Source organism: Dipodomys merriami, unplaced genomic scaffold (genome assembly GCF_024711535.1).
Source record: "Dipodomys merriami isolate MVZ:Mamm:240054 unplaced genomic scaffold, mDipMer1.0.p SCAF_110, whole genome shotgun sequence".
NCBI classification, from domain to species: Eukaryota; Metazoa; Chordata; class Mammalia; order Rodentia; family Heteromyidae; genus Dipodomys; species Dipodomys merriami.
Genome location: NW_027202383.1, coordinates 1,903,721 through 1,925,163, shown reverse-complemented (window position 1 = coordinate 1,925,163; position 21,443 = coordinate 1,903,721). Strand labels below are relative to the sequence as shown.

General features: G+C 38.4%; 1 protein-coding gene across 1 annotated transcript in view; it reads left to right on the top strand.

The window, feature by feature from the left end:
* Positions 1–21,443, top strand: part of Rock2 (Rho associated coiled-coil containing protein kinase 2) — a 123,734-nt gene that overhangs the window by 56,800 nt on the left and 45,491 nt on the right. The window contains exons 2-5 of the mRNA XM_070015274.1: positions 2,732–2,813; positions 4,974–5,074; positions 15,490–15,627; positions 18,084–18,344. Of these exons, the coding sequence (XP_069871375.1) occupies positions 2,732–2,813; positions 4,974–5,074; positions 15,490–15,627; positions 18,084–18,344 (582 nt within the window). The remainder of the gene's footprint in view (positions 1–2,731; positions 2,814–4,973; positions 5,075–15,489; positions 15,628–18,083; positions 18,345–21,443) is intronic.

The window sequence follows — 21,443 nt, the reverse complement described above, 5'->3', positions numbered from 1 at the left end:
AGGACTTGAGTTTTCCACCCCAGATACTGGCTTTCTAACACTCTGGTTTTGTCCTATTCCTCGAGCCTTGTTCATTCTTATTCATTGGTCGTCTTCTTTCTGACTTGGAGCCAAGTGGCCTATGTGACTTTCTAGGTCTTACTCATTGCTTGGCTTTCCCCGCGGGGGCCCCCCACCCACACCCCAACCTATCATCCTAGACTATTTTGTTTTGTGATGCTGATGGTTTTGTTTTGTTTCAGTGGGGCCATGGTTTTTCTTTTGTATATTGTCCATATGCTGACAACTCATAAATCTGTACAATTAAAAAGTGTCTACATGGAGTCTTCTTATGTGTAGCCCACTTTGGCCCTGAATTCACTTTTTCGCCCTAGCTGGCCTCAAATGTACTATCCTTTTGTCTCTGCCTTCTTAGTGCTGGGATTGTAGGCCTGTGTCAATATCACTGGCAGCCATAGCCCTGAAATATTCTCCTGTCACCTCAATGTGATTAGAAGTGTGGGAAGAGACAAATCATGTTAGTTTTCTTTATTGATCTGGAGTTTTAGGTTTGAACCCAGGCTTCCCCCCCCCCCCCCCTTTTCTTTCTTGGTACTTGTTCTGGGGCTTGAATTCTTCAGGGCCTGGGCACTGCCCCTGAGCTTTATTTATTTATTTTTAAATTTTTTTAAATTTTTTTGGTCCGGTCGTGGGGCCTGAACTCTGGGTCTGGGCGCTGTCCCTCAGCTCTTCAGCTCAAAGCTAGCGCTCTACCACTTGAGCCACAGCACCACTTCTGCTTTTTTTTCTTTTGGCTTATGTGGTGCTGGGGAATCAAACCCAGGGCCTCATGCATGCAAGGCAAGTGCTCTACCACTGAGCCACCTCCCCCCCCCCCCCCCCCCCGAGCTTTATTGTGTCCAAGGCTAGCACCCTACCACTTGGGTCACAGCTCCAGTTGTTCTTTTGGTTTTTGGTGGTAGTTAATTGGATTTAAGTGTCTTCTAGCCTATCCTGCTGCTGGTAGCCTCCTGCGTATCTAGGGGGATTACAGACACAAGCTGTCTGTGCTTGGCTTTGAATGTATTTTTATTCTTTTTTTTTTTTATTGTAAAGATACTATACAGAGGGTTACAGTTATATGAGTGAGGTAATGAGTACACTTCCTCTTGAACATTGTTACCCCCTCCATTGTTTTCCCCCTACCATCCCCTCCCTTCCCCGAGGTTTTTTTTGTTTGTTTGTGATTAAGTGATTACATAATTTCCGGAAATTCACAGTATTGTGGAATAATAATGCTCATTTAAAGTCACAAGTTCATTCTAACTTTCCTGGAGCAAATTGTCTATCACAGTCTGTAATATATAACGGTGCTCACATGTTATATAACATGTATGTGATCAGCAGCATGGGGATATTTAGTAGTGGTTCAACCAGATGAGTGGGAGTTCTTTGTTTCTTAAGTCCTGTTAGTTTTGTCATATCACCTAACATTTTGGATTTAGCATCCACTTATCAGGGAGACCATGTACCGTTTGTCTCTTCGTTCTTGGCTTACCTCGCTCAACATGATTCCTTCTAGCTCTATCCATTTCCCTGCAAATGCCATTATTTTGTCATTTTATTCTTAAAAAAAATCTTTATCTCAGCTTTAGCATCCACATTTTAAAAAAGTAATCAAAACTTACATTGACCCCTCACACTTCAGCCTAAGGTTTGTTTATGTGACAGTGTCTAACATAAAGACAGGGGCTTTCATCATAGTCCTGAGCTAAAGACCCAGACTGTCCTCTGAATGGATATCAATTAGTTTACGTTCCTAAAACATCTAGGGTTAACTTCTTTAAAAATGATGTTATATAGCATACATTTTAGATGTAAAAGTTCATAAACTTAAACCTCAGGAAAAATGTGTAATTTTCTCCACATTCTCTGAGGGGACCTGAAAAGACACCTTTTTTCATTGCTGTTTTCCTTCCTGCAGTCCTGCAAGCCCTTCTTTACCTTTTCAAGCTTTCTTTTAGCTAGGTGTCAGTGTCATGGTTGACACTAGGGGATGAATTAAATATATCATACCCAAGCACTTAGAGTAGCATCCTGTTGCTGTTGTTTCATTTCTCTGAGCTTTAATGGGGGGGTAGCTAAAATGAGATTGTTCCCTCCTGCATGGGTGAGACAGTCACGTGTGCAGTGAAATACTGCATAGAAATACCGCCACCTTTGCAGTCATGCTTGTGAAATAATTTATTTTGGGTCTTTTATTAGCTTTTTAAAAATCCCCACCAAATTGTGTTTATTTTTTCCTACTGTGATTATAAATGTATTGAATGATCCTGGGTAACAAGAAGAAAATAAGCATCCAGATACTACATTTTAAATCTTTCCATGCAGTTTTTCAGGAGAAAATTTAGTTTTGAAGCTTTGGATGTTTATTCTTGAATTTTGTGTCCCAATATAGTTGTGCTTATATTTTTATTTTTATTTTTCCTTTTTTTTCTTTTTGAGGGTGGTGCTAAGGATTGAACCTAGAGCTTTATGGGTGGTAGGCAAGAATTCTACCACTTAGCTATAATTTCAGCCCCTTAATCTCAGTATTCTCTGGTTCGGAAACCAGTTAGAGCTGTTGGATATGAAGACTAGACAATGTCATATCAAAGTGGGTTGGAATTTATTCAGTGAAAACATATAACAGTAATTAAAGACATTTTTGAATGCTTGGAAATTTAAAAACTTTTTTTTTCTTTTTTAACAGGATGGCTTAAATTCCTTGGTCCTTGATTTGGATTTTCCTGCTTTAAGGAAAAATAAGAATATAGATAATTTCTTAAATAGATGTAAGTATGCTTGTTTTTAATCATATTTCATCAAGTAGTTGTACTTTTGCTAGGATATTTGTTTGATATTTTGGTGCATAATAGATGTAAGTATGCTTATTTTTAATCATATTTCATCACATAGTTGTACTTTTGCTAGAATATTTGATATTTTGGTGCATAAATTTATTAGCTTGGTTAACTATTAGCTCATTAACTTATTTATTTTTGTTGGTTGTGGGGCTTGAACTCTGGGCCTCCGTGCTGTCTTGAGCTCTTCAGTTCAAGGCAAGTGCTCTACCACTTTAGCCAAAGCGCCACTTTTGATTTTCTGATGGTTAATTGGAGATCAGAGTCTCATGGACTTTCTGAACTGGGCTGGCTTTGAACCATGATCCTCAGATCTCAGCCTCCTTGAGTAGCTGGGCATTATAGACATGAGCCTCTGGCACCGGGCTAGCTCATTAGCTTATTAAGCAAGGTGTTTTGTTGTTGTTGTTGTTTTTTTAGAAGTTAACCCTTTGTTCTTGTTTAAACTGGTATTCCTTTTTTTGTTTTTGGTCGGTGGTGGGGCTTGAACTCTGGGCTTGGGTGCTGTCCCTACGCTCTTCAGCTCAAGGTGAGTGCTCTACCGCTTGAGCCACAGTGCCACTTCCAGTTTTTTAGTGTTTTATTGGAGATAAGAGTCTCACAGACTTTCCTGCCTAGGCTGGCTTTGAACCTCGATCCTCAGATCTCAGCCTCCTGGGTAGCTAGGATTACAGGAGTGAGCCACTGTCACCCAGCTTAAACCAGTATTCTTTCAAAGAAAAAGTACAAAATGAAATTGCAATGTGTAAAGTACATAACGTTCAAAATTTTGTATAATTATTAAAACTAGGTACTTTTGGACAAATTATATATGGCTTTTCCAAGAGAAGCTTTAAATTAATATTGAGATCTCTCATACTTTTTTTTTAATCTCACACTTTTATATTACTTAGTAATCTTTATGTGTCTATATATGTGGGAATTTAAGGAAAAATAATTGGATGACAATTACTATAAGATATGTGGTTATCTTTAATATATGCTAGTATTGGTGTTGGGAATAAATTGAATTCTTAGAATGAGAAATTCTTAAAATGATTGATACATGCTTTTTATCACCATATATACTTTTTATTTTGAAGTTGACAAATTAGTTAATTAATGGGGGATATTTCCCCCACTAAGCACTCTTGTCTGTAGTTACTGTACATCATGAAATACATAAGTCATCCTTTAAAAAAAAATAGGCTGACAAGATTTATTACTAAGATTAGCCTTGAGGGTAATTTCATAGCAGCGGCCTGCTGTGTCTGCAATGCATACTAGATTACCTGCGTCCTTACTGTGTTAGCTGACATTTACTTGCCAAGCAACAGAGTGAGAAACAAAGTAGCTTAATTGTTGCTTTTTGCCAGTTAATAGTCTTCATGTAACCATATTAAGCCATGGAGTGACATGGTGGCTCACAAAATCCTGGCTACTTAGCAGGCTGAGATCTGAGGATCTCAGTTCAAAGCCAGCCTTGGCAGGAAAGTCCATGAGACTCTTTTTTTATTTTTTATTTTTTTGGGGGGTCTGGTCGTTGGGACCTGAATTCTAGGCCTGGGCGCTGTCCCTCAACTCTTCAGCTCAAGTCTCTACCACTTAAGCCACAGTGCCACTTCCAGCTTTTTCTTTTTGCTTATGTGGTGCTGAGGAATCGAACCCAGGGCCTCATGCATGCAAGGCAAGCCCTCTACCACTGAGCCACCTTCCCAGCCCAAGTCCATGAGACTCTTATCTCCAATTAACCACCAGAAAACTGGAAGTAGCGCTACAGCTCAAAGTGGTAGAGCACTAACCTTGAGCAAAAAAGCTCAGACAGAACCCAAGCAGTAAGTTCAAGCTTCATGACTGCGCCCCCCCCCCCCGAAATAGCAAAAACGAAAAAAAAATCATAAACAAAAAAAAAATGTGGAGTGTTCTGGTTCTCTGATGTTAGTTAGAATAATGTTTATCTTAGAATCTTAAAATAGGAGCCTTTAAATGCCATTTTGTAAATGAAGTCCATTTGTGAAGTAAAAATAGGCTTACAACTTTGGTGATTATTTTAAAATACTACTAATAAGTATGATGACTGCTATTACAAATATGATGATATTTTTATTGTAGATGAGAAAATTGTGAAAAAAATCAGAGGTTTACAGATGAAAGCAGAAGACTATGATGTGGTGAAAGTAATTGGAAGAGGTGCTTTTGGTGAAGTCCAGTTGGTAAGAACATAGGATTTAACCGTGGTTTAAGATTTCTTTTTCTTTCACTTTTTTTTTCTTTTGGTTTGGTGAAACATTTTAATTAGTAGCAGCTTAATAGATGTGATATGAACAGTCATGCTTTAAGTTTGTTTACTGACCTTAGTCACATCACTGTCTGAGGGCTGTGTTACTCCCTGTAAGAGGAGGCAGTTGTGTTCCTAACCATGTTCTGCCAACTCTGAAACATTGAGAAATACAGCTTTGTTTCACATATGACTTGTTAGCAGTTAATCTTCCAACACAATAAGAGTGTGTGTGTGTGTGTGTGTGTGTGTGTGTGTGTGTGTGTGTGTGTGTGTGTGTGTGTGTGTGTGTGTGTGTGTGTGTGTGTGTGTGTGTGTGTGTGTGTGTGTGTGTGTGTGTGTGTTCTACCAGAACAACTCTGTGTGTGTGTATGTGTGCACTGGTCTTGCAGTTTTAAATCAGCCTGGGTGCGGTCTTGAGTTGTTTTTTTTTTTTTTTGTTCAAGGCTATTGCTCTGTCACTTGAGCCACAGCTCCACTTCCAGCTTTTTTTTTTTTTTGTAGTTTATTGTAGTATTTTCCTGCCTGAGCTGGGTTTGGACCATGATCTTTAGATCTCATTTTCCTCCTGAGTAGCTAGGATTATAAGCATGAGCCACTTGGCACTTGGCACAACTTGTTTTTTTGTTTTGGTTTTTGTTTTTGGTCAGTCATGGGGCTTGAACTCTGGGCCTGGGCGATGCCCTTCAACTCAAGCCTAGCGCTCTACCTATTGAGCCAGTGCCCCTTCCAGTTTTCTTAGTGGTTTATTGGAGATAAGAGTTTCACAGACTCTTTTGCCTGGGCTGGCTTTGAACCACAATCCTCAGATCTCAGCCTCCTGAGTAGCTAGGATTACAGGTGTGAGCCACTGGCACCTGGCACTTGTCATTTTTAATGTTACATTTGCTGTTCTGTATTGATTTGATTGTTATAATTCAGTGTGTGTGTGTATATATATATATGGAGAGAGAGAGAGAGAGAGAGAGAGAGAGAGAGAGAGAGAGAGAGAGAGAGAAGGCTTTTATTTTTGTTGTTGCTATTCATTTTCCATTCCAGAATTGGTATTGGCCACAAAATATGAAACAAAGTCATATGTTTTTAAAAATGAAAAATATTTTAACATTCCATTAATCTGATGGCCTGACATAAGACCTTGTGGCATGTTTGTTTTGGCTTTACTTCTTGGCTCTTACTACCTTAGGCAAGAATGCTTTAAAAAGGAAGTATAACATAAGGAAAAATCCAAGTATTTCTACCACCTTAGCTTTCCAAAGTTGATTTGTATGTAGTAAATTAGTATAGTAGACATGTAGGGAGAATGTTCCACATTTGATAGATCTTTAGGATTATGTTTTTTTTTTTTTTAGTTAGACAAAGCCAGCCTGATAGTATGTAATGTAAATTTGTCTTTCCTTAGGAAGTGCTTTATCTGGCCCAGTTAAAAAATATTACCACAATTAATTTCAACAAATAAAATTCTTAACGTAAAAAATCATTTTAGTGGGGCTGGGAAGGTGGCTTGGTGGTAGAGTGCTTTCCTTGCATGCATGAGGCCCTGGGTTCCATTCCTCAGCACCACATAAGCAGGAAAAGCTGGAAGTGGCGCTGTGGCTCAAGTGGTAGAGTGCTAGCTGAAGAGCTGAGGGACAGCGCCCAGGCCAGAGTTCAAACTCTACAACTGACAAAAAACAACAACAAAAAACCCCCAAAAAATTATGAAAAAAAGTGTTGATTTATCTTCAATGGGTGTCTATATTTTATCCTGATTATTTTCATTTTAGAAATGTTAAAAACTTTTGCTGCTGAATTATGGAAATTTCGCTCCTGATATTAAAAATTGTTTTATATGTACTATAATGTTCAAAGGAGAATGAGAAAGTAATTTAACAATTTATCTTTTATAATTTGCCTGGTTTGAGTATAACTTTCTCAATTCTTCATTCTAAAGGTGTATATGTATAAGTGTATGTATATATATATATATATGATTATATTATGTCCATAGTTTTATAAGTTATGTTTTTTAAATGCAACAACAAATAGTAACATACACTTGTATAGCAATTACATCCTATGAGGCCACCTTCTGAATAATTTGCATATTTAGCAGCTAGTTTCATGTTGGGAAATTAGAATTGTCGGTCATGGGACTTGAACTCTGGGCTTGGACGCTATCCCTCAGCTCTTTAGCTCCAGGTGCTTGCTACTGCTTGAGCCACAGCGCCACTTCCGGTTTTCTAGTGGTTTATCGGAGATAAAAAGTCTCACGGATTTTCCTGCCAGCCCAGACGGGCAGAAAAGTCCAGGCTGGCTTTGAACCATGATCCTCAGATCTCATCCTCCTGAGTAACTAGGATTACAGGCGTGAGACACCTGGTGCTAGGCTGAGAAATTAGAATTCTTAATTTCTTCTCAGCTCTTCCTCTATGAATCCATTCCTTCTGTTATCTTCCTTGTAGCAGTAAACTAGTTGCTCAAGCCCAAACAGAACAAAACAAACACAAGAAAGAAAAGAGCTTAAAACAGATAGGATTGATTTCTTTATTCTACCCCTTCCTCTATTCTGGACTTCTAGATCTAATCTAACACAAACTGCTCCTACTCTGAATTTATCTGTGAGATACATTCATGATTTCACCCTCTGTATAATGGATCCTTCACCTACTAAATGAAATGTGAAATCCTCTTTTATGATCTCACCAATGTTTCCTTTTTAACCCTTGTCTTCTACCTTGCTATTCATCCTAAGTAGGTCACTTATTTCTGAGCATGCTTTGTTTTCCTGTTCTTTTTTTTTTCAGTCACACATTTCAATGCCAGTACTTACTTTGAAAGAAAACTTTCTAAGGCGTGGCTCAAGTGGTAGAGTACCAGCCTTGATCGAAAAAGCCAAGTGAGATCTTAAGGCCCTGAATTCAAGCCTCACTACTGACATGTTAACCCCCCCCCCCCCCCCCCCCCCACACACACACACACTCACAAAAGACAGAAAACTTTCCTGGTTTTTACTCTTCATTCTTTCATTCTACCTTTCATGTGAATGAGATTTCTCTGTGCAATATGTAGTTACAGTTAGTTTATTTTAGTTACTTTATCTTATATTGTGCTTTTTAATCTTTAATTCCTCCTTTGATTCTGTCAATTTTTTTTTTTTTCTTTTTTTGTTGGTCATGGGGCTTGAACTCTGGTCCTGGGCACTGTCCCTCAGCTCTTCAGCTCAAGGCGAAGAGCTCCAGCGCCACTTCTGGTTTTCTAGTGGTTTATTGGAGACAGGAGTCTCACCGTCTTTCCTGCCTGGGCTGGCTTTGAACCGCAATCCTCAGATCTCAGCCTCCTGAGTAGCTAGGATTACAGACGTGAGCCACCTGTGCCTGGCGTTGATTCGGTCAGTTTTTTAAGGGCAAAAACTGTATCTCTCAAGTACTTAGGAGAGTCTCATCAGAAATAAATGGCTTCTCATCTAAAATAGTTCGCCCATATCTGATAATACAATCTTTAATATGTATACAACTTTAGAAAGACTATCTAGAATGGCAGAGACAAAGGCAACCCTTACTGTGTGGCCATTTTCTTGGTTCATCCCTGCATATTGGTAATTAGTATGTATTCATATCTGATTTTGAATTTTTTGTTGTCATTTTAAATCCTATATAGTATAGATAGAACCTTGGACATAGAAAGTCTTCATTGAAGTGTTGTCTGTGGTCCTTGATCCCAGGACTCAGGATGTCAGGATGTTTTCTGGGCACTTCCTGACTTGTTCTCTCTCTCTCTCTCTCTGTGTGTGTGTGTGTGTGTGTGTGTGTGTGTGTGTGTGTGTGTGTGTGTGTGTGTGTGTGTGTGTGTGTGTGTGTGTGTGTGTGTGTGTGTGTGTGTGTGTGTGTGTGTGTGTGTGTGTGTGTGTGTGTGTGTGTGTGTGTGTGCGCGCGCGCGCGCGCGCCAGAAAGCGAGAAAGCATACACACACATGTTTGTTTCCCAAACTTGGGGCTTAACCTTAGGAGACCTGGGCACTGGGCCAGCTTTTTGGTGATTGATTGCCCAGGTTGGCTTCAAACTGCAATCCTCAGATCGCCAGCCTCCTGGGTAGCTAGGATTACAGGTGTGAGTCACCATCACCTAGTACTAACAGTTTTAAAGCAGCTTTTAAAAGCAGAAATCTGCCTAAGGCAGGATGTGAGAGATATTTTTCAATACTCCTCATGTAACCTAAACTTTAAATCTTTGTATTTTTTTGAATAAAACTGTCTCACTTTATGTTTTGTTAATCCTTGTATTTTTGTTAATTTATTGTTTTGGCTGCTTCATTAACAGTAACTAACAGGTCTGCCAAATAGGCACATTGGATCTTCTTATGAGAAATTAAAGTATGTAAGTTTTGGTAGTAAAAGTACATTTGAAAACCTCAAATGATGTGTTTTTGTTAGAATGATTTAAAAAAGCCTTTGGGGCTGGGAAGCTGGCTCAGTGGTAGAGTGCTTGTCTCTCATGCATGAGGCCCTAGGTTCAATTCCTCAGTACCACATAAACGGAAAAAGCTGGAAGTGGTGCTGTGGCTCAAGTAGTAGAGTGCTAGCCTTGAGCTGAAGAGCTCAGAGACAGCGCCTAGGCCCAGAGTTAAAGCCCCATGACTTTCCAAAAAAAAAAAAAAGCCTCTGTAAATGTACCAAGAGGTTCACTTCAAAATCTCTCCATTTAAAATGTCTCATCTGTTTAAACTTTTTTAATAGAAATATAAAAAGCAGTACTTACTAATTACAAAAAGAACAAAGAAACGGAAAAAAAAAAGAAAATTCAAAATTCTGTGATCTGCCTGGTGCTAGATCTGCCAGGCTCACGCCTGTAATCCTAGCTACTCAGGAGGCTGAGATCTGAGGATCATGGTTCAAAGCCACCCGGGCAGGAAAGTCCATGAAACTCTTATCTCCAATAAACCACTAGAAAACTGGAAGTGGAGCTATGGCTCAAGTGATAGAGCGCTCACCTTGTGCTGAAGAGCTGAGGGACAGTGCCCAAGCCCAGAGTTCAAGCCCCACAATCGACCTCCCCCCCAAAAAAAATTCTGTGATCTGAAATACAACCACAGGTAGTCTTTTGCACTCTCCTCCTTGTTTTTGGTTTTTTCGCTTCAAAGATATAGTCAGGCGCTTGAGACACTGATGTACTGTAGAATTAAAAGCAAGGAATTTGACAATTTTTAAAAATAATAAAAAGAACAATTAGAATACGAACACTGCTTTTGTTTTTTAGGTCCTAGCCTAATGATATGTGCCACTTGATAATGGTATGAGCTATGTTCCATTTACCTGAGGAGTTAGCATTTTTTATTGTGTATGTTCTATATCCTAAGTATTTATAGCCATTTTCTCATTTTTATCTTAACAGCTATGAGATTTTTTTATTTTTTATTTTTTGGTCGGTCGTGGGGCCTGAACTCTGGGCCTGGGCGCTGTCCCTCAGCTCTTCAGCTCAAGGCTAGCGCTCTACCACTTGAGCCAAAGCGCCACTTCCGGCTTTTTTCTTTTTGCTTATGTGGTGCTGAGGAATCGAACCCAGGGCCTCATGCATGCAAGGCAAGCGCTCTACCACTGAGCCACCTTCCCAGCCCCAGCTATGAGATTTTTATGTAGATGAAATCACTGAAATTTAAAGGGATCAATTAAATTTGCCACCTTATTTACAAATATGTAGGACTTTGCTGAGGTTTGTTGACAACTATGTTTTTAAGCTTTACGCTGTACAATGGTTATAAATAGCTACTGCATCTGATTGGTTATGTATCTGTCCATCTATATTGAATAGAGGAGTAGGAGCTGGAGAATAAAGGGCATCCCAGAAATGCTGAGGGAAATTATAATAGGCTAACTCAGAGGAAGATCAGTGGAAACCAGCTTTCCTAAAGTAACATGTTACTGGGGTGCTTTGTAACATCACTGCTAATGAATTTTAAAGGGACAGTGTAGACATTTGGCGTGAATAAGACTATTGCCTCTTAGTGTTTGCTCTGCACATTAAATTATGTCAAAGACCACAAGTTGTGGTTTTCATATCTTGTGTTATGAGCCAGTAGGTGTCCTATCAATATAAATGGCATTCAGTTCTTATGAATTAGAGCATCTAGGCATTATTCAACACCATGCAGATACAGATAATGATTTGTTGAATGTACAACTCACCATTGTGCCAACCACTAGGCAGTCTAACAATGAAGAAGTTCTTTTCTATTCCTAAAGGAGCTTTTGGAACACACAATGCATCTATTAGATGATTGTAGGTACTGTGCAAAGTGGGGAGCTGTTTGTATCACAAAAAAGGAAGTCAAAAACATTTTCTTCATTATGGAAGAATTTTATGGCCAAGTAATTTACGCCATTTTATGCCATAATTTTTTTGTTTATTTTGGTGCATGGCTGTGTCCTTGTAGGTTTGTTTACTTATGTGTAAATGTTTTGGCTTAAATGATATTTACACATAAGCAAACCAGTAAAAGCATCTGGTAGTTTTCAGGTATCTTTGTGCTTCTATTCAGAGCTGTGCTTCATAAAAATTTAAAAAACTTTTTATAATGGTCTGAGTCAAGCACGCATAATATCCCTGCATAAATTGATTGACTAGTATAGATTGTTTTCTCTAATGGAGACATCAAACTTGGATTTTTTCAAATGAGTGAATAGTGAGTGGAGATTTGGGTATGCTAAACATCTCAGCAGCTTCTTTTAACTTGTTAACAGGAGATGATTCAGTAGTTTAGCACAAGTCAGTTAAAATCTAGTCTGTTGCCTGGCGCCAGTGGCTCATACCTGTAATCCTAGCTACTCAGGAGGCTGAGATCTGAGGATCATGGTTCAAAGCCAGCTTGGGCAGGAAAGTCCCTAAGACTGTTGTTTTTTTGTCGGTCATGGTGCCTGAACTCAGCCTAAGTGCTTGTCCCTCAACTTTTCAGCTGAAGGCTAGCACTCTATCACTTGAGCCACAGTACCACTTCCTGTTTTCCGGCTTATAGTGGTGCTGAGGAATCGAACCCAGGGCCTCATGCATGCAAGACAAGCACTCTACCACTCTACCAATGAGCCAACCTCCTAGGCTCCCCCTCCCCCCCCCTCCCCCCCCCCAGCCAAGACTCTTACCTCCAGTTGATGACTAGAAAACCAGAAGTGGTGCTGTGGTTCAAGTGATAGAGCACTTGCCTTCAGCTGAAGAGCTCAGGGACAGTGCCCAGAACCACCACCCCCCCCCCAAAAAAAAAAAATCTAGTCTGCTTTGGTAGGGATTTGTAGTTTTTAAGCCTACCATCATTTGTCTTTTAATCTTTCACTTCTCTCCAGTGTTTTCATATTGCTTTATCGTGCATTTTTTTTTTTTTTTAGCATTTTGTAAATTTTCTAATACTATGAACCTAGGAGATTGTTGTTCCAGCCTGGTAACTTAATATAGAAAATGGATATAAGTATAGTTGGATGGATATAAGCTGTAGCTATCACCATAATTGGCTCTTTGCATTTAAGACTTTGTATGAAGTTACAGTGTATCAAAATACTTCAAATCTTAAAAAAAAGAAATTATATAACCTCAATATAGAAAACATTGTGACTAAAATTTGATTAAGCAGTTTTCATTTTAATGTATACTACCTATTCTATCAAGTACTGAGATGGGGTATAAAATTTTCAATTAAAAATATGGATTTGTCTTTTTCTTTAGGTTTTTTTTTTTTTTTTTGTCGGTCGTGGGGCTTGAACTCTGGGCCTGAACGCTGTCCCTCAGCTCTTCAGCTCAAGGAGAGTGCTCTACCACTTGAGCTACAGCGCCACTTCCGGTTTTCTGGTGGTTTATTGGAGATAGGAGTCTCACGGTCTTTCCTGCCCGGGCTGGCTTTGAACCGCGATCCTCAGATCTCAGCCTCCTGAGTAGCTAGGATTACAGGCGTGAGCCACCAGCGCCCAGCTTTTCTTTAGGTTTTTGCTTCTTAAGTTTTTAGTTTTGTTGGTGGTGGTCATAGGCCTTGAACTCTGGGCCTGAGCACTGTCCCTCAGCTCTTCAGCTCAAGGCTAGCACTCTACCACTTGAGCCACAGTGCCACTTCCAGTTCTCTGGTAGTTTATTGGAGATAAGAGTCTCATGGACTTTCCTGCACAGGCTGGTTTTGAACTGCGATCTTCAGATCTCAGCCTCTTTAGTAGCTAGGATTTTAGGCGTGAGCTACTGGCGCCTGGTATGTTTCATGAATTTTGAAGCTCATTTATTAACAATACATATGTATCTAGAATTGTATGCCTTCCTGAAGTAATCCCTTTTCTTTCCAAATTACAATCCTTGTAATTTCTCTTGTGCAATTCTCTTGTAATACTCTGCCTTGAAGTCTACCTTAATTAGATTCTCGTGCCAACATTTTACCCTTATCTTTGCTTTTTGCATGGTAATATCTTCTGATTATTTTCAACCTATCTGGTCTTACATTAAAACATAAAACTTAAGTCCTGCTTTTTAATTAACTTTGATAACTTTTGTTTATCCATTGCTGTATTTATTGGTCCAGTTCTACTATATATATTTTATTTTATTTTTTGGTGGGGTCCGGACATGGGGCCTGAACTCTGGGCCTGGGTGCTGTCCCTCAGCTCTTCAGCTCAAGGCTAGCACTCTAACACTTGAGCCACAGCGCCACTTCTGACTTTTTTCTTTTTGCTTATGTGGTGCTGAGGAATCGAACCCAGGGCCTCCTGCATGCAAGGCAAGCGCTCTACCACTAAGCCACCTTCCCAGCCCCTACTATATATATTTTAGACTGGTTAGAATTGCTTTGTAGGCCCTCAAGTCTCGTACATGTTTATATATTCAGTTTGTCTTTGTTCTTCAGATATTTGTGCTCCATTTCACTGACTTCCTTTCTGTTTTCTCTGTAAAACCATTGTAGTGAAATGTTTATTTCATTTACCCTGCTTTCCAGTTATATTATTTTTGAGTTTCTAATTGAACATACACGGAGGAGCTTTTCCTATTTATGTACTTAGTATGAACACCTAGTGTTTATATTCTTACGTAAGTACTTTAGAATTCATATTTATGAGTATTTTAAAGCAGAATTCTATGTCTTTGGGGACATTTTCTATTAATTGTCTTTGTCTTAATAAAATACATTTTCCTTTGCCTCTGTATTAGTTTTTAAATTATGTAACAGACCTTTTGGCTAAAATGGTAAATAATCTGACTTTTGATATTTGTCTTTGAATGGTGTTGATTTTCATTTTAGTAGCTTATTCAGTTTCTTGCCTAATTAGTGCAGGCTTAGTTTTACACTTTCTAAAAGTATAAAAATGTGTTGGAAAGATCAAAGTGTTTCCCAGGTCCTTTTAACTCAGCCTCCAAATTCTGCTCTTTTGATCTTTTAGAGTTTGTCATTAGCTTTTGTAAGTAGGATAGACTAGGACTTTCTTTGGAGTGTAATTGTTTCTTGTAAGATGTCAAATAGATGCCCAGGAATTTAAGCAAGATTTCTTCACTTTTGCTTTACTGGGAATACAGTGTCCTTCCACTGTGGCTTAATGTCGGGGGTTTCTGTTTGGCTATCAGCCTCATTGCAGTTTCTCCCTAGTAACCTGGGATACTTGATGTTTGGTAGCTCAGCCTTTAGCCAGTCACTCCCTTGCAATTTCTATGGATCCCATTTGTACTTTCAATGTGCCTTTCATCATCCAGCTGCCTTATTCACCTTGAACTCTAGTGTTTGCCTCCTCAACTCAGCCAGACCACTGTGCTTTGTGCTAGATAACCACTTGTTCTACACTGGTTGAGATGCTGATTTCAGCCAGACCACTGTGCTTTGTGCTAGATAACCACTTGTTCTACACTGGTTGAGATGCTGATTTCAAGCTGTTTCTGGTTCATTATGGGAATTAGTTGATAATGTTCTCCTCTCTCAGGATTATGGTCTTGTGCTGTTTATTTTCCAAAACTTGTCAAAACCATTGCTTCATGTTTTATTTTGTTTTGTTCTTTGGTCAGTTGTGGGGCTTTAACTCTGAGCCTGGGTGCTGTTCCTCAGCTCAAGGCAAGCACTCTACCACTTGAGCCACATTCTGGTTTTCTGGTTGTTAATTGGGAATAAGAGTCTAATGGACTTTTTCTGCCCGGGCTGGCTTTGAACCGTGATCCTCAGATCTCAGCCTCCTGAGTAGCTAGACTTATGGGCATGAGCCACTTGCACCTGGCAACTGTTGCATATTTTCTCCTTGTTTCTCCTATTTATATAGTATTATGCTTTTACTTTTTATTCATTAGGTAAGAATAATTTTCTTTTGCAACTGAAGTTTTTAATAATATAATTCTTTAAAATTAAAGTATTAATTTTTCTGCTTTAAAAAATTCACAGGTTCGTCATAAGGCATCACAGAAGGTTTACGCTATGAAGCTTCTTAGTAAATTTGAAATGATAAAAAGGTCAGATTCTGCTTTTTTCTGGGAAGAAAGAGATATTATGGCCTTTGCCAACAGTCCTTGGGTGGTTCAGGTAAACATACTAATTTTCATAAACTTATAAACTTACATTCTTTTTTTTAAGTACTGGTTATTCATAAGAGTTTGCTTTGTATGCTGAACATCCTCTGCCTCGTTCACATAGTAATAATGTTGTTTTTCATAAGCTCTTTTTCATTATGCTTGTTTAATGTTCCTAAATAATACTTGCATAAACATGACATGTAATAATTAAATTCATTATGGAAACAACTTGTAGTGTGTGGGTGTGTGGGTGTGGGTGCTGGGTGCTGTCTTTTCTTTTAGCTTTTTTTCTTCAATGTTGGCACTCTACCACTTCATCCACAACTCCACTTCCATCTTTTTGGTGGTTATTTGGTGATGAGAGTCTCACAGATTTTCCTGCTTAGTCTAGCTTTGAACTGTGATCTTCACATCTCAGCCTCCTGAGTAGCTGCGATTACAGGCATGAGCCACTGGCACCTGGCTGAGTTTCATTGCTATGTCTTTAAGTTTGTTGATCATTTCTTTAGTGTCTAACTTCATCCCATTCTGTTTTTACTCAGCAAAACTGTTATTTTATTAGTAGTTCATTACTGGGTAGTATTTCATTCATATATAACAGTTCATTCACCTTTTAACTAATTAGGCTGCTTTCAGTTTTCCTCTTTAAAAAATAAAGTTGCATTATTATTTGAGTCAATTGTAAATAAGTTGTTTCTTTGAAGACCTACTTCTTTAAGTTTTGTTAGGGTTAATTTATAGTTACCATTGATGGAAAAATATATAACTTTTTATTGTCATTCTATTGGCTGTATCTGCCCTTATAACGTGTATTAATTATATTGAGGAATATCTTGCATAACATAAAGTTAATTTTTTTATGTATACAACTTAATGCTGTTCAGGAAATTTACAGGGATGTATATCCATTATTACAATCAAGATCTCAGAGTGTTTCCATCATTTCAAAATGATTTGCTCATTTCCTGTTATCCTTTTAGCTTCAGACAACCACTAATTTATTCTCTGTCTTTATAGAGTTGCCATTTCTAGACATTTCATATATAAGGAATCATGAATATGCTATCTTTTGCATCTGGTATCTTTAGCATACTATTTTTAAAGTACATTTACATTCTACATCTATCATACTTAATTTTCTTTTTTCTTTTTTTCTTTTTGGTGGGTCGTGGGGCTTGAACCCTGGGCCTGGGCGCTGTCCCTGCGCTCTTCAGCTCCAGGCAAGCGCTCTACTTTTTGAGCTACAGCACCACTTCTGGTTTTCTAGTGGTTTATTGGAGATCAGTCTCATGGACTTTCCTGCCCAGGCTGGCTTTGAACTGTGATCCTCAGATCTCAGCCTCCTGAGTAGCTAGGATTACTGGCGTAGAGCCACCAGTGCCCTGCTTTAATTTTCTTTTGATGCTAGATAATATTCTGTTGCATGATGAGGTATAATAAGGAATGTATCTGGTCTTTTCCCCCACTTTGTGGTGGATAGCTTTAGAAATCTGAAGTTGGTTGTTTTGTGTTTTGTGTTTTTTTTTTTTTTTTTTTGTCAGTTGTGGGGCTTGAACTCTGGGCTTAGGCACTGTTCCTTAGCTCTTAGATGAGCAGCACCCTACCACTTGAGCCAAAGTGCCACTTCTGGATTTCTGAGTGGTTTATTGGAGGTAAGAGTCTCCACGACTTTCCAACCCGGGCTGACTTTCCTGCTGGCTGAAGTTGAACTGTGATCCTCAGATCTCAGCCTTCTGAGTACTGTGATCCTCAGATCTCAGCCTTCTGAGTAGCTCAGATTACAGGCTGGGGCTGTAATCTGAATGATAGGAATGTTTTGTGGCCTGAGGATTAGAACTTTCAGCAACCAGACCTTCAGTGAATATAATGGGGTTGGTAATTGACTTTAATGTCTTGGCCCATGATTTGTTTAATCATCATGCCTGTAATGGGTCTGGACATTGACCTGGTTCGGAGCATACTTCGTGGAGCTGTTCAGAGAGCAATGCATCCTGATTTCACAGGGAGAGGACCCAAAAGTCAGGCAACTGCCAGACTTAGCCCTCAGTGGATCATTTGGGTTTTTTTTTGGTTCAAGGCCAAGACTCAACTCAATATCTGATGCTTACTTTTGCTCTTTGGCTGACACTCTACCTTCTAAGCTACATCTCCAACCCCCTCTGTGTATCCTTTATAATGAAACTGTAACAGTGCTTTTCTGAATTCTGTGAGTCATCTTAGTGAATTGTGGGAGCCCGAAGAGGTTGTAGGAACCCTTTAGGATGTAGTTAGTCTGTCAGTCAGGAATGGAGACGTGGGGATTCCTGAAGGGCTGATTTCATAAATTTTAACTATTTTAGTTGTAATTTGTCTTTTTCGTTGTTAATTATACTTTTGGTTTTGGTTTATTAATAGGACATTTGGGTTTTGTTCTGTTTGTTGTTTTGTTCTTTGGTTTTTTACTTTTTCCCCTTTTATTTTTTTCAGCTCTTTTGTGCTTTTCAAGATGATAGGTATCTTTACATGGTAATGGAATACATGCCCGGTGGAGACCTTGTAAACCTTATGAGTAATTATGATGTGCCTGAAAAATGGGCCAAATTTTATACTGCTGAAGTTGTTCTGGCTCTGGATGCAATACACTCCATGGGTTTAATCCACAGAGATGTGAAGCCTGACAACATGCTCTTGGATAAACATGGTCATCTAAAATTAGCAGACTTTGGCACGTGTATGAAGATGGATGAAGTAAGTAAGCAAATAAAATAATACTAGTGTTTTGTTTTTGTCTTTTTTTTTTATCGGTCATAGGGCTTGAACTCCGTGCCTGGGCCCTGTCCCTGAGCTCTTCAGCTCAAGGCTAGTGCTCTACCACTTGAGCCACAGTGCCACTTCCAGTTTTCTGGTGGTTAATTGGAGTCTCATGGACTTTCCTGCCTGGGCGGGCTTTGAACTGTGATCCTCAGATCTTAGCCTCCTGAGTAGCTAGGATTATAGGTGAGAGCTACAAACACCTGGCTCACAATGCTGTTTTTTTAGAAGCAAGTAAATGCAAATTAGGATTTTGTAGCTTGAATACAAAAAAACCAAATAAAAAAATTACAGCAATCATTTATTCAGCTATAAAATACTTTATAAGCAGATTTGGCAAATATCAAAGAGATGTAACTTACCTTCCTTATACTATGTAGATAAGAATTTGCTGCCAATCACAACTGATTCATGAACTAAGCATAGAATTAGAGCACAAAATCTAAAATGTAGCTATTGCCACTACTATTAAAGGAGATAAATGGAAGGAAAGAAATTTATTCTTCCACTTCTCATTCCCTATGCTTAAACTATGAAGAATATATTTGGAGGCATAATCTAATGTAATACCTTCACTTATAAAATAATTCATGTTATTAGTAGCTTCAGTAACATTAACCTTATAGCTAATTGTAATAGTTTTGCTTTGATCGTAAAATTTGTTATCATTTTTTGCAAATACTGTAATTCCTAATGGAACAGGATCATTAAAAAAAGTTTTTGGCTTTTTATTTCCTTATTGGATCTAAAAATGACTATATTACAACAGACTAGATATCATTTTTGGTATGGTATTCATTCATCAGGACGCTTACACAACAAACACACACACCACACACACAGTATTCATAACTTCCAGGATACACACACACACACACACACGTATGGTATTCATTCATCAGGACGCTTACACAACAAACACACACACCACACACACAGTATTCATAACTTCCAGGACACACACACACACACACGCACGCACACACATGCACGCACGCACACACACACGCACGCACACACATGCACGCACGCACACACACACACACACACACACACACGTTTAGTCAAGCCAAGTATTTTGCATTAAGATAATTTTCTTCTGGCCACATAACTTATGTCACACTTTGGCATCTACTTTTATGGTTTTATCAGCAGTCTATTGTTTCTCAAAAACAGCTCAGATTTTGTTTTATCTGGAAAGTTCTCCCTGATAACCTTCTACTGACCTACTCACTCTCCTAAATCATAATGCCCTGGAGAATTTGGAATGCATGGAGTATCCAGAAAGTATGCCTAGAAAGCCATACTTTCTAGGTAATGTGTTTCTAACTTAATCTGTTTGGTTAAAACTTTAAATTCCTTTCCTTTTTGGTGTTCTTCCTGGAGTATGGTACTATGTATTATAACCAGTAATCAATTAGTGTTTGATAAATTGAGGTTTCTTTATTGTTTCCAAAACTCCCTTTTATTGTATGTATTATAATGTAGTATAGAATGATTAATAGTGAAAATTGCCTATAATGAAAACAAAGTTTGAAATCATTTTCTGATAGAATGCTCAAATTTCCTGTCTGGTATACATAATCTGTGATGCTTATATACTGCACTTCCATGAGTGTATCCTGACTTTAATTAAACCAGTAGCTTTTGGGATAAGGGTGCAAAAAAAAAATATATATATATATATACACACACACATACATGTTTTTTGTTTTTGTTTTTGTTTTGTCGATCGTGGGGCTTGAACTCTGGGCTTAGGTGTGCTCCTTGCGCTCTTCAGCTCAAGGCGAGCACTCTACCGCTTGAGCCACAGCACCACTTCCAGAAGCAAATATTAAAACCAGCAATTGAGACATCTCAGGTTGCCTCTAAAAACAAAATATGGCTTATTAAATTTATTTCTAATTTTTAAAATTTCAAGTAAAGAAATTGAATTAATTATTTTCCTTGGCTTATAATTTATTGTTGTATCTACACAAAGTCCCCAACTATTTTTATTTTCTTCTGTTCAGTTTCTAATTGTCTTTGTAGTCCTTGAAATCCACCAATATATCATGTTTACTACTCCCTTTCACAGAGTATTAGCTTAGTATGCATGTATATTCTTGGTTTATATATATATATATATGTATAGTATATTAAAATACATAGCATATTGTTTTTATGCCCCTAATAAATGAAAAGTAGTTTATTGCGTCATATTGCTGCTTAGTACTCCACAGTATTTTCCTTAGTTTACTTCTTTATTTCCCTGGCATAAACCCCTAAGTCACTCCAGCTCCCTGCTTGAGTAATACTGTCTTGAACATCATCATACATATTCTGTGTGTGTCCTGGCAAAGGTTTTTCTAAGTTAAACCTAGTACTGAGGGGCTGGGCACTGGTGGCTAATCAGGAAGCTGAGATTGGATGATTGTGACTCAAAACCAGCCTAGTCCATGAAACAGAAAAGTTTATGAAGCTCGATCTCTAAAAGCACCAGTATAAGGCCAGCCTAGAGGCATGGCTCACATGGCTCAATTGGTAAAGGGCATGTGAGACCGTTAGTCATACCCTAGTGTCCTCAGAAATAAAGCAAGCAAGAAACAAATGCTATTGCTGTAGCGAGTATTGCTTCTGGCATTCCACAATGGCCTCGGTCGTTTAGAACCTCTTCTGGTAGTTCATGAGAGGTCTTTTCTCTCTATGTCTGCAGAAGCTTTCCTACTCTTATAATCAAATGTTACCAAATCCATTTGGTGGAAGTTTTTTAAAAAACTTAATAAGTAATGATAATTCGTAAGTAATGATGTTCATAAATAATGATAATTTCTTCACAGATACTTGTCAGCTATATCACTTTGTTAATTGCTTGTACATCTTTTGATCTTTTTAAGATTGGCTTCTTTTAAAAATTTTTTTTATTATCTTTAAGTGGTTATACAAAGAAGTTCCCATTCTACAAAATGGTATATGAATACAAAAGTGTCTTAAGATTGGCTTCTGATAGGGGGCTTTCTTATATGATCTATGTATAATTCCACATACTGTGGTATC